General features: G+C 40.4%; 1 protein-coding gene across 1 annotated transcript in view; it reads right to left on the bottom strand.

Annotated features, from left to right (window-relative positions):
* Positions 1-710: 710 nt before the first annotated feature.
* The window catches only part of LOC139150228 (apoptosis-stimulating of p53 protein 1-like), a 38,099-nt gene continuing 26,484 nt past the window's right edge, over positions 711-12,325 (bottom strand). Inside the window, 9 exon segments of the mRNA XM_070722464.1 lie at positions 711-1,880; positions 2,411-2,610; positions 3,493-3,659; positions 4,281-4,414; positions 4,916-6,688; positions 6,691-7,914; positions 8,731-8,924; positions 9,382-9,511; positions 10,441-10,584. Of these exon segments, the coding sequence (XP_070578565.1) occupies positions 1,848-1,880; positions 2,411-2,610; positions 3,493-3,659; positions 4,281-4,414; positions 4,916-6,688; positions 6,691-7,914; positions 8,731-8,924; positions 9,382-9,511; positions 10,441-10,584 (3,999 nt within the window). The 3' untranslated portion in view covers positions 711-1,847.

Raw genomic sequence — 12,325 nt, 5'->3', positions numbered from 1 at the left:
GTCCAAAACATTAATTGAAACTATAGCCAATGAAAATTTGTGTCCTTTTGGTCAAAAATATCAAAAACTACAGAAAAGTTCGTAAAAACTAAAATTTTGACAGGAAAAACTACAGCTGTCAAAGGGCTGAAGGTAGAATGCACCTCCGGGACAGGTATTCAGAACTAAATTTTTACAATTCTTTTCTGATCTACCACTTGGTGGGGAGGTAAAAATTGTTACCATCACAGTTATCAGAGAAATTAAGGAAAACTTTATTTTCCCCATAGAGTTAACACAGGGATGGCAGCAATTTTGAATTTGAAATACCAGTAAACGTCAGGTAGTTTGTTTTTCTAGTACCAAACTGATCATGGTGACCCATGATCATTATTCCTGATTTGGTAAGAGTATGGTTGAAAATTTCATTGAAGAAAGTTTGAGCAAAAGTTTAAGTCTTTCACTTTCGAGGTGAACATTACCTTAATAAAACATTTGCGGGATGAAAGACAGATGACGTTGGGATGTTGATATAGCCTATCGAGTGATTGACCATTATTGTGTGTGATACAAAGAACTTTTACAGAATTGACTTACTTCAGAGAATTTCCTGGTTTCATAAACCTGGAGAAAGAGTTGGAACTGGTACCTCTTGGCTGTACACTACACGTAAAAAGACTGGCAGTAACACAGATGAAAACCGGCAAATCAATGCAATGACAAAGAATAACTATTTTGGAAGTTCACTTTATTTCGCTGGCTTTTTCTCCCTACCCTTCCCTTCAAGACAGAAGTAAAACATCTGTACAATTTTGAAAAATACACATTTCTGGGTAAAAACAGCATATATATTATCAACAGTAATTGTTTATATATACATAAAACAATAACTGGAGGGTAAATTGTTAGTAAAAGTACATACAATTTTAATGGGAACAGGAGAGACATACATGTATTCTGTACTGTCCATATTACAGCTGCAGAAAAATCATACAGATTTTATCCAGACATCTGGATATCATGATTATATGCAGTTCTCTGGCAGTTGGGTCAAAAATAATATCTAACTAAAATAGCTATCTTGGAGATTAAAATAGCAAAACTCCCTAGGTTAATTAAAGACAGTAAAATAAATAGTAAGTATCTAATATTCCAATTTCTTGGTAAACATATCGTTTTTCACTTCACGAGACACAAAGACATGTAAATCAAATGCCACTTCTTTTTTGAAAAAAAGGAAGGCATTATAGTCAAATCCGGTGAATTTTAGAAAATTCATGCGAGGGTAGCTTACAAAGTTTGAGTTGCATTCTTCATGACCCTCGCATCCATTGACACAGTGGCACCATCAGTTTTCAAATTTACAAAAAACAAAATCTGACCCTGTTCCGATAGCTCTATTTGGCTTCCACAAGGCCAGGCTTTAGTATCTTCCCAAAATGACACAAAACAAGGTGCTCATTTCTTGTAATGAAATGGTACTTTTACATTCAGTAGACACCATCATCAAAGTACCGGTACTCATAATAAAAATATTTCACTAACTTGTAGCTCACATCTCTATTGCATGTTTGTGGAAAGCACTTTAGTTCTGCCATACCAGGCTAATTATCAGAAAATGTCATGAACATTGACGTGATTTCTTCGCTTTTCTCTATCGTAGTACAAATATGGTGACAGAAATTTTACAACGACTTAGAATCAAGCATCATTTTGTTCTCATTTTTTTTTACAATTTTGCAGTACCTGCGACTCACGCAGGCACTGGTAGTGTCTTGGTCAGGTATATTTTTTTGTCTTTTTCTGTTTTTATTTAGTGATCCTGTTTTCTCATTTTAAGTATATCCATGAATTCTTGTGTCTTCATCTTAGTCTCTTCTGGACTTTACCCTTGGGAACATCTGAAAAGGAATAGTATGTAGGTAACATGTAAGACACATGACGGGCATGATGATGGTTTCTTTGTGAAAGTTGAAGATATGAACATGCAGTATACACATTTATGTCAGAATGGTTGCAGTGTTGGCAGTATCTGCAGTCAAAATCCACGCCGTAATTACAATACATATTGTAGCATTGTGACTGTGCTGCTGACTACAACATGTACAATCAGAAAACGTGAGAAATACACGGTCACACAACTTGTACTACTTAAATTTTGCCAAATGTGTTCATTATTTAAAGCTGGAGGCTTCCAATGTTAAGATTACACTTGGGCTAACTTTGTCTGCATTATCGTAGTTGTCAATTCAAGAGAAAGCTAAATATAGAACTGAAGTTTTACTAAACATTTTATCAGGATTTCTCCTTGAAGAGAAGTAGGTATGGTAGACTACATTCCTCCCTTTCAAACATTATAATTAGTAATTGCTTGAGCTTTTCTTTTCCAACTATATAGTTGGTAAGTTTGATAAGAGTGGTGTATACTCACTCCAAGCAGATTCCTAGGCACATAGCCTTCTCTGTTTCCTTTCCTTGCCCACCACCATTCTCTTTCATTTTCATCTCCTCGTCTCAGGATCACCATGGCGTCACCATCCTTGAAGCTGAGCTCATCATGGCTTTCAGCTTCATAGTCATACACAGCGTACACCACACCTTTGTTCATTATGCCCAGCTTTTCTTGTATACCTAATATGAGCCAAAAAAACCCTGTCAGACTTCATCTGTTCCTCCCTAATAAACTTCTGAGCTAAATTGCCACATTACGACATTTAACCTGTGGTTGTCAAATCAACAGTTTAATATCATGTACAAGAAACACATTTCAAAACTATCAAATTCTTTCATTGCAATTTGGCCTCTAGAACAGCTGGATGTCAAAGCCATGGAATGTAATTATCCTTATGGTCATAGACGGAACAAAAATCACAAAAGTGAAGTTTGATGCTTCTGTAAGAGCACATGTGTTATTTAATAGAAGCAATATAACTGGCAAATTTCACCAACAACTTTGAAATGTGTGTGTGAAGGGTAAAGTTTCATACAATTTATCACTCTCTTGAAACAAGCAAATTCTCAGCGGTATACATGGCTTTACAAAAGACAGCAATTTGAAAACTAGTGGTAAAATATTACACAAAGTTTTACCACTTTGAGTAAGTAAGTCAGAAGTTTGTAACACCACTTTTGGATCAGTTATGCCGTTTCTGTCCCATTTTACAAAAGATAATTCTACTTCTACGAACTGGAAAATTCACGGCATAACTTCACTAAATCCATTAGCCATGCCAGCATTGACAAAGAATGCCTCTGATTGCTTGCAATACTATCTGTAGACACAGGCTGCTACTCAACAGACACTTTGCTTCTTTGCAGAGAAAGGTCACTGACATGTCTATAGGGAAAACACATCTGTCATCCGGAGGTCAGTTCCCTGCATGCGGAGGTCAGCGCTGCCCATCGGCATGCATGGCTACTGGACAGTTTCTGCATGAATTGACAGGGAGACAGGCAGAGAGAATGCACAGCAATGATCCCCACACATGCTACTTCAATTTTTTTTTGACTTACCATAGAGGTATTCAGAGCAACCATCAAATCCCTCCTCGTCCTCTTCACATTTCTCCGCTGGTGTCTCTACGTCACTAATGGTGGTTGCAAACAGACAGGCGCCTCGCTCTACCAGGAATTTCACCATTGCCAGATTGTTACAGGATGCTGCACAGTGTAGTGGAGTCCTAGCAAACACATGGAGATGGAAATGTTATCAAATGGTAACGTGAAGATGGCATTCAGACTCTGAATCTGACAAAGTTTTCACGAATGCATACTGTATACATCACGTTTAATTGGCAGTGACATTGGCATGTACCGCTATGGGACACTTTCTACTTGACTTGACAGGGAGAAACAGAGAGAAGGTCGAGCCATAAAGCTAACATGCTTCTTTAATGTTGAGTGGAATAGCACACATTTCTCTCTGTGTGCTGCCCACTGTTGAACAGAGGTCTGATAATAAATTTTTCACGCTGTTTCTGTCTGTATTTACCTTTCTACATTCCAGTTCAATCTCATTTTAAAGTATGCCACTCTGTTTACTCATAACATGTTCATTTCACTGTAATATCTGAAAATACGTCCAACTCACATTTATCTAGATTCCCATATCTATTGCATTTCCTCACATTCTCACTATTAAGGGTAGTACATCTGTTCAAATTGCGGTCGGTTCCATGAACCAAGAATGATACATCCCCATTTTCTCATACAAAGATCCAAACTCACTATGGAACACAATGTGTTTGGGGTAAACCATGACGATGAGAGGGTTGATATTCTGTTGTTAAATTTACACTCACCATCCATCACTGTCTTGAGCATTGACATCACAGCCATAGTCTATCAGGAATGTCACAATATCATAATGACCAGCACATATTGCATTGTGCAGTGCTGTTATGCCCTCATCATTAGAACCACTTGGATTTGTTACCTGTGAAATTGCAATAACAAAGACCTTGGTAAGATATCATGAATCCTTATTAGTTTCTATGTCCGTGTTTTGTTAAACTCTTCCATTTGTTATGATTATCCTATGATGAGAACAACAAGCTGGGTCTCCTCATATGTTTGTGACTATCTTTGCTGTTTTCCTTATACAGGCAATGTTGTAAAACCAGGATAATGAGCCACTCAGACTGACCGTACTTCTCCTTGCTGCACTTTCAGTGCTGATATATTTATCAAATTTTATCGTATAGTTTCCTTCAATGTTTCACGTCTAAGATTATCATTGAGTTGATGAAAATATGAAAAGAATAGTACCGTACTGTTGGGAATGCAGGTAGGTACAATTAAACTTAATTCTTTCACATCCTTTTTTAAAGCAAACATGTATATATTATGGAACGATACACAAAAAACAGAAACAAACACTCCGAATACACAACTGCAAAGTTTCTTTCATTCAAACATCATATAGCTTGTCTCTTACCTCACCGATGACTTTCCTAACCATGTTAAATTCCCCTTCCAACGATGCATCCAGCAGCAATGCCAGTGGATCAAAGCTGACACGTCGGGTTTTCCTGGTCCCGTTGGGCTTCTTCAGATTGGACTTCTTGGGCTGTGCACTGTAGTGTTGTCTGATCTGCAGACTCTCCATGGCAGATGACCTAGCAACCTGTGATAATGCCTCCCTGTACTGCTGCGGAGACGGTTCTAGGCTATCATACATGTTCTGTTGCCGGATCTCAGTCCTGTAGCCATTCGGGCTATGCACAGGGTAGTAGCTGGGGTAGTTGTTTTGCTGTGCAGGAACAGGGGAATGGTTGTTTTGTGACGGTTGCTGGGGTTGTAGCTGCTGTTGCTGCAACGGGGGTTGCTGGGGTGGCTGCTGTTGGTAGAATGTTCGCCTGACAATGTCCATATTTGCTGCGTTATTGAATGTAGTTGGAGGTCTGTCAGGTTGGTAAAATGGTAAGCCATCACTCTCTGATACAATCCTATCCCTGTTGATTCCTGGTGGTCTGACCATCGGCATGGCTTCTTTTTCCTCTGTATATGAATGCCGCCTCCTCAATGGCCTGGGAATGTTTCTGAGCCTGTCGTTGTCCCAGTGTTTGAGCGGTGGGTACCCAGGAGGGAATTTTTGTGAAAAGTACTTTACTGGACTTGGAGGCCTCCTATTTGGATCGTTACTTGCCTCGTAAGGAGGCGAATTTTGTCCACTTGAATTTGGTTGACTTTTTGGGACGTTTGGAAATAGGTACTGTGATTGCAGAGGTATTTGCTTGCCTTGCTGATGATTACCGGGCTGAGTGGGAACATTGTTACCCGCTGACTGTACCGCCGGGTGTGGAGGTGGTGGCTGGAATGGTGGCCTGCTGGTCGCTTGGGTATAATGAGGCGGAGGATGATCCCTATACGCTGGGTGTATCGGCTGGCTTTTAGGCAGTACATCATAGATCGGTTCTGCAGCTTGATTCATGGGCTTGACCGTGGCTGTGGCAGTGGTACTGTTACCCTGTGTGGTTGCAGGCCTGGATGCTGGTGGAGAAAATGGTCTGACTGATGCCATGGTAGTGGTAGGGATATTTGGCGTGGATGGTGGCCGCGCTGTGGTGACAGTTGTAGTGGGGGTGTGTGGTAAAGGTGGGGACCTTGGTGCATTTGCGACAGTAGTTGGAGGCCTCTGGTATGACTCAACAGGAGGAGTTATTGTGGTAAATGTTGTACTGGCTGTGGGCTTTGTTGGTACATATCTCTGATAGGTCTGAGTGGTCCTAACTGTTGGATCACCATTTCCTCGAAGTATAGACAGAGCATCATTTACGGCTGTGACATTGCCTTGTGCAGTACTCTCAGCTCCCTTGTTGGTTTCTGGTCCTTGGGTTGGTGATGGAATATCTCGCTTTTGGTTCTGTGATACTTGTGGTTTTGGGAAAACAGACGGTGCAGACCCTTGCTGCTGGCTGGCTGTGGGAGGTCTGTAGGTCAATACTTCAGACTTTCCCTGACCATTTTTCTGGACACTGTCTGGAGGAACTGTGATGGTGGCAGCAACATTTGCCGAGGAAGATTTTGGAGGCACCTCAGGAGGCGGTCGTTTCTGCCACACTGGTGATGAAGGGTGCTGTACTTGGTTTACCATGTGAGGCGACGGCGGATGCTGAGCAAGGCGGTGTTGAGCACTTGCAGGATTGGAAGGCGACATTGGTTGGGCACGACTCGACACAGGTGATGGAGGTTTTTGCTGCTGTGTTGGGGGCCGCATTGGGGATGGAGGCTGCGTCGACATAACTGGTGACGGTGGATGGCTTCCTCCCTGCTGTCTCCAGGTGCACCCGGAGATGGCGGATGTCGCTGCAAAGGCTGATCAGGCATAACAGTGGGTTTGGTCTGCCCATTGGGTTTCCTGTTCTGATCGTTATTCAAGGGCAGATTAGTTGGTTTCATGGGCACTGGTGGCTTGGGCTTTCCACCCTTGTTGGTCATTGCATCAGCACTCCTCTGCAGTTGAGGTGACCTTTTGTGCTGGGTCTGCATAGCAGGGTGTGGCTTTGGCAGTGTCTGAGGAGGCTGACTCGGTTTTGTAGTCGTGGGTGCCACCGACTGAACATTACTGTTTACTGTCCCAGCCTGAGAATACGGTGCCACATACGTTGTAGTTGCTGGTTGTTTACCAATATCGTTGTTGTTATTGAGTTTGCTGTTACTGGTGCGATTTTTACTACTGTTGTTGGGTTTGGAGTTCTGATGGTAGACTGGTCCATTGTCTACGCTTGAATTGTCCGTAACAGACGCAGTATCACTGCTGCTTTCCGTATTACCCTCTGGTTGACCCCTTATTCCTGGAATACCTGACTCTACATTATTTTGCTGCATTAGGTCCACTGTTGGAGGGGCTACAGTGGTTGCAAGTCCTTTAGGTGGTGGAGAATGGGATGAGATCTGGGTTCTGCCACTACTGTCATTACAGAGTAAATCATTCTTAGGCATTTTGTCCTCTACTTTTCCATTACTCACAGATTTTATTTCAGTCTCCTTTTTCAGTTCCTCCGGTTTTTCCTTGTCCACCTCCACAAGTTTTGGCTTCAACGGAATGGAATAGGTTTCCTTGGCTGGGTCTCCCTTGTTACTCTTGTTTGGAGCTTGTATGCTGTAAGGTTCCACAGCGGCAATATTGGTGGGTCTGCTGCTTGGTGCCCTGGGAAGTGTCACCATGCCGTTGGCCAGTGAGTTGCCGATCATACCATGGAAGCTGTGTTGCTGCTGATGTTGGGGTTGCAGAGGTTGCTGCTGCTGTTGTGGTGGCTGCTGCTGTTGTTTTTGTTGCTGATGTATCTTTTGCTGTGCTCTCTTTTTTCTCAGCCTCTCTGTAAGCTCCTCAATCCTTTTATCCATGATTCCCATGTTGTCGCTGCGTTCAGAAATTATCTGCTGCTGGGCTTGCAGCTTTGAGCTCTGTTGCTCATTTAGTTTGTTTCGAATCTGTAGGACAAGGAAACAAGACAGTCAAAATTTGCGTATCTTCAATGTTCGTGTATTTCTATTATCTCTAAATTGATAGATCAAACAAATCAACCAACATAGAAAACAATAGCACAGAATTGAACAGTTTTTACTGTTCCTGCTAAAATTGATGAATCTTGAACTTGGCCCCCTGGATATTTACCAGTCAACTCCCAGACACTTACCAGCCAGATATTTTCCAAAACACCAATTTGGGCTATGGTTAAGGATAGCGTTACGGTAAGTGCCTGGTTGGTAATGTCCAGGGGTAACCGTCCTAGAAGCCATTGCTAATCTTGATTTCTCTTACTGTATTAGGGATGGTTACCCCCTGGACATTCACTATCAAGACATTTCCCAAACACCAGTTGGGCTAGAGTTGGGACATGATTAGGGGAAGTGTTGGCCAGGTTAATGTCCAAGGGGGTTACTGTCCTAGACCACTGCCTCCAGCACGGAAGCAGTACTCAAAGCCCTTCCACAGTAATACTAGTAATGGTAGCTCTTTTCACAGCATTCAAGGTGCTTAGCAACTGTTGGTATGGCTCTTAATAACCATGAAGTCTGATCATTTCAGGATCTGCACCTGGCACTCTGAACTAATCCAACATTCATTGGTGACACTTTACACTTTTATTTTACACCTGTTGAGTAAAAAGCTTTAAAAGCACTGGGCTCTTTCCAAAGACCTTGTACGCCCACTCTGGCTGTGAATATAGCAACCCATAAAGGCAAAGGACTCTTGTTTAAATATTCCAAAGAGATTAGGCTGCATTCCAATATTGTGTCACTCACCAAGAGTTCTTTGCGTAGTCTCTCAATTTCAGCCGCTGTTGGTGAATTGTGTGTGTTGTCTCCATTCAGGCCATTCACTTTGCCCTTCCTCAGTAACTCTAGCTGATCAGAGAGCTCCTCCACTTTGGCCACAGCTAAGGCCAATTCTTTCTCCTTCTCATTGAAGAGTTGACGAATAGTTTCTAGTTCAGAAGCTGTCGGAGGGGAATCACAGAGAAATGGCATTGGTACTGTAGAACACAGCATGTTTTCAAATGAGAGTTGTGGATGTTACAGAGCAAAATTACCACGGCAAAGTCAGGTTGGAATAAAGTCAAAACTACAATTATAGAAAATGCCTTTTGTTTTTCAATATCAAACACAATTCATGGAAAGCCTGACACTGTTTGCCACAGGTTACTGTGCAAACCAAGCCCATATCAAAGTTTTGAAAGTACTTGAAATTGGTAATCAATGAGAGAAACATAAATTTGTAATACTGAAATAATCACATTTGTCAAATTTCAACTCTCCTTACTTTGTACGGCATACTAACAGGAACAGCAGTGAAATCTTAGACTGATTTGACATCAAAATAAGAAGAATATACTGAAATACATTACACATAGATGGATGAATGATGCACATTGTATCATTCTGTCAAACACTTACTCAGGGATGAGTTATTGTTTTTGTGTGTATCAACCTGTCCGCGAATTGCTCGAAGTTTGCGTAGCTTTTGCTCTTGGCTTTCCACTTTTTCTCTTAGTTTTCTGAGACGTTCATTTTCTGCTGCCATTTGCTAGAAAGAGTGATAGAAAGACAGTGTTATTATAACATACACATAAAATGACTCAAACTACTGAAATAAACTTTGTGTGGGTTATTTGATAGCTAAATTATGTATTTTGAAAAAAAATCATCTGAAACATGGGTTCAGTTTTGTCTTTGCTTAAACTTGTCTGAGCGTATTGTTCTATGCATAAGTTTTACCTAAATACTGATACTTTGGAGAAAGTCACACAAAAACGGGGTCAAAGATCAAATTAATTACATTGTGGTATGTTCATTTCCATGCAGATGGAAAAGAGAAGAAAAGACATTCCACCGGGTCCATTCAACAATATAGAGTATAGGCTAAGTTAGTACTCTTTAAAGCAGTTCTTAAAACTTGATAGTTGAGGCTGATAACACTGATGTAAGTTTGCTTAGTTTGAAATAAATTAAAAAAACAGAGAGATGTTTTGTAAAGCTCATTCGATATAAGGTTCACACTATTAGCCATATTTGAATGCAACGTTAATCTTGAAGGTATGCTTCTATGACTACATACCAGCTACAAAAGCATCCTTGACTATCCCAATGTCTGTAGGATCCAAATATCCAGTATTCTTCAAGCATATCATAATTTTTGTGATTGAAATCTTACCTATTCTTATCAAAACTCATACATGTGTTCATGATATTAAACAATGTGTTGAGATCACAAAGATGTTTTCTAGCATGGACAGGTCTTGTAACGCTGCTGTACCATCATATTTTTAACAGCAGGGACACATTTCCATATTGAAAGCACACAGTTATTGCAATAAACATTTCATACACAACTCTGCAGGGGAATCATAACCCACTGTGGAAACTTTAATGCAGGGTTGTCTAGGTCAGCTGACATACTTTGAACTAGGGGTGTCAAGGTTTAAAGGCGACAGGGGCAAAATGGATGTCACCTACTTGGTGTTTCTTCTCTTGCTGTTTCAGAAACTTCAGCCGTTGCTCTTTAGCAACCAGCATCTGCTGTTGAGATTCAATTTGTTGCTGTTGACGAGTTGCCATTTCTTGCAGGTCAGTTAGTGTTAGGTCAACACCGGCAGGGAGCTGTAAGATTAACAAGAAGGAGAAATAATCTATTAGTGTATTATGTAAGGAGATTTCAACTGATCAAGAGTTGTAAAATTGTCGAAATGAGATTGCAACCTCTGAAATGAAACGCTCAACCCTTGTCATCATTTCCCTATTAATTAAAACATGTTTCTCTACCACTATCATGGGACAGCAGCAATATGGCAATAAACTCTGTAGTTTTAGAGAAACAGTAATATTGGACCTCTCCTTCCACTGTTATTGACAGAGATATGGGCTACCCTCAAACTTATTTTATTTTTGGAATGAGTTGGGAACATGTGAGAATCTTATGTGCCACACGATGAGAATGTGATAACTAGTGCAGAGTCAGCATGCAAATGACTGGAAATCATCATGTGATAATTACAAAACATGGTAATGAGCTCGATCACAATTCAGGACTTCACTGAAGAAAGCTAATGAGTGAATTCTCTTTCTTCTTGAGGAGTATAACTATAAGTGACAAAGAAAATACCTGGCCTATATATTTTTCATGGAACATTTAAGGAGCCACTGTCTCCTTGAAGAATGTGAAGCTATCTACTATACACCCCTTCTTGAATGAAAGCAGCATCTCCTTCTCTAAAGAGTAGAAATCAATATCTCTTACAACATCTTTTAAAGGCATGATTAATTTATTGGCTGGCAGTGGACAGGGGGTCCTTAGCTTGTGGTTTTGCAACAATGGTAATGAGCCCTAATCAAAGTAAGCAGATAAAACAATCAAAGCCTATTCACACAATATTATAGGCCCTTTTGTTTTCAGGCAAGGCAGACAATGATGGCACTCCCATAGGAATCTGGTGTCCAGGAAAAGCCCTGATTAATGAATGGCTTCCAGAACTATAACTGTGCTTCCATAAATAACTCATTACGACATATTGGCTTATTTGAGTATAACTGCTCAGTAGGAATAAGTAGGTGCAAAGCCTGTAGTGAAGGTTATTTTCCTATCTCTTTCAAGGTGGTAAAATGTGTGAAGAAAATTCCAACGTTTCAATAGTAGGACTCTAAATATGTGTTTTGTGTCTACGGTATTGTTCAATAGCATCAGATTTAATGCTGGTTATTGTTTGCTCATTTCACAAGAATGTATTATTCACATAAATGATAGCATACAATTTTTGGTGGCATGCTGGGACTTCATATTGTCTGTATCTCCTGGTTACGAGCAAAGAACATTTCATCTCCACACCTAACACGTAACATTCAATCTTCCCTCTGGAAAATATACATTTATTATTTTATGACAGAAAACACCATTATAAGCCCAGAATACCATCGTGTTTATGACATTATCCATCCAATAAAATGTAAAGCAGTTTAAAAAGTAACACTTCCGAGTGCTAATTGTATTGCTTCCGATTGCTGATTTACTGTTTGGGCCTCTGTCTGCATTTATGACTTTTAGGTCAAATGTGTTTATGATATCCAGGCCATATAAAATGATCGTGAGAGTGGGTATTCAAACCACACGGAAGTGATTATCCCAAAACAACAATGCATGTGTACCACACAGCAAAACCAAAACCAAACCAGAAAATTTAAGTGGGTGTTACAGTCAGTCACGGGACCAGGTCAAGAATTTACAAATATACGTTCTGGAGATCCTATGAAAATGACACTACATATCAACAGGAATGAAAGAAGTTTGTGTTCCATGTTTGAGATCACAACTTATAAAAGGAAACAAACAGAAGTACATTCCCATATC

The sequence above is a fragment of the Ptychodera flava genome, chromosome 14 (assembly GCF_041260155.1).
Source record: "Ptychodera flava strain L36383 chromosome 14, AS_Pfla_20210202, whole genome shotgun sequence".
NCBI classification, from domain to species: domain Eukaryota; kingdom Metazoa; phylum Hemichordata; class Enteropneusta; family Ptychoderidae; genus Ptychodera; species Ptychodera flava.
This window is presented reverse-complemented; position numbering and strand designations above follow the sequence as displayed.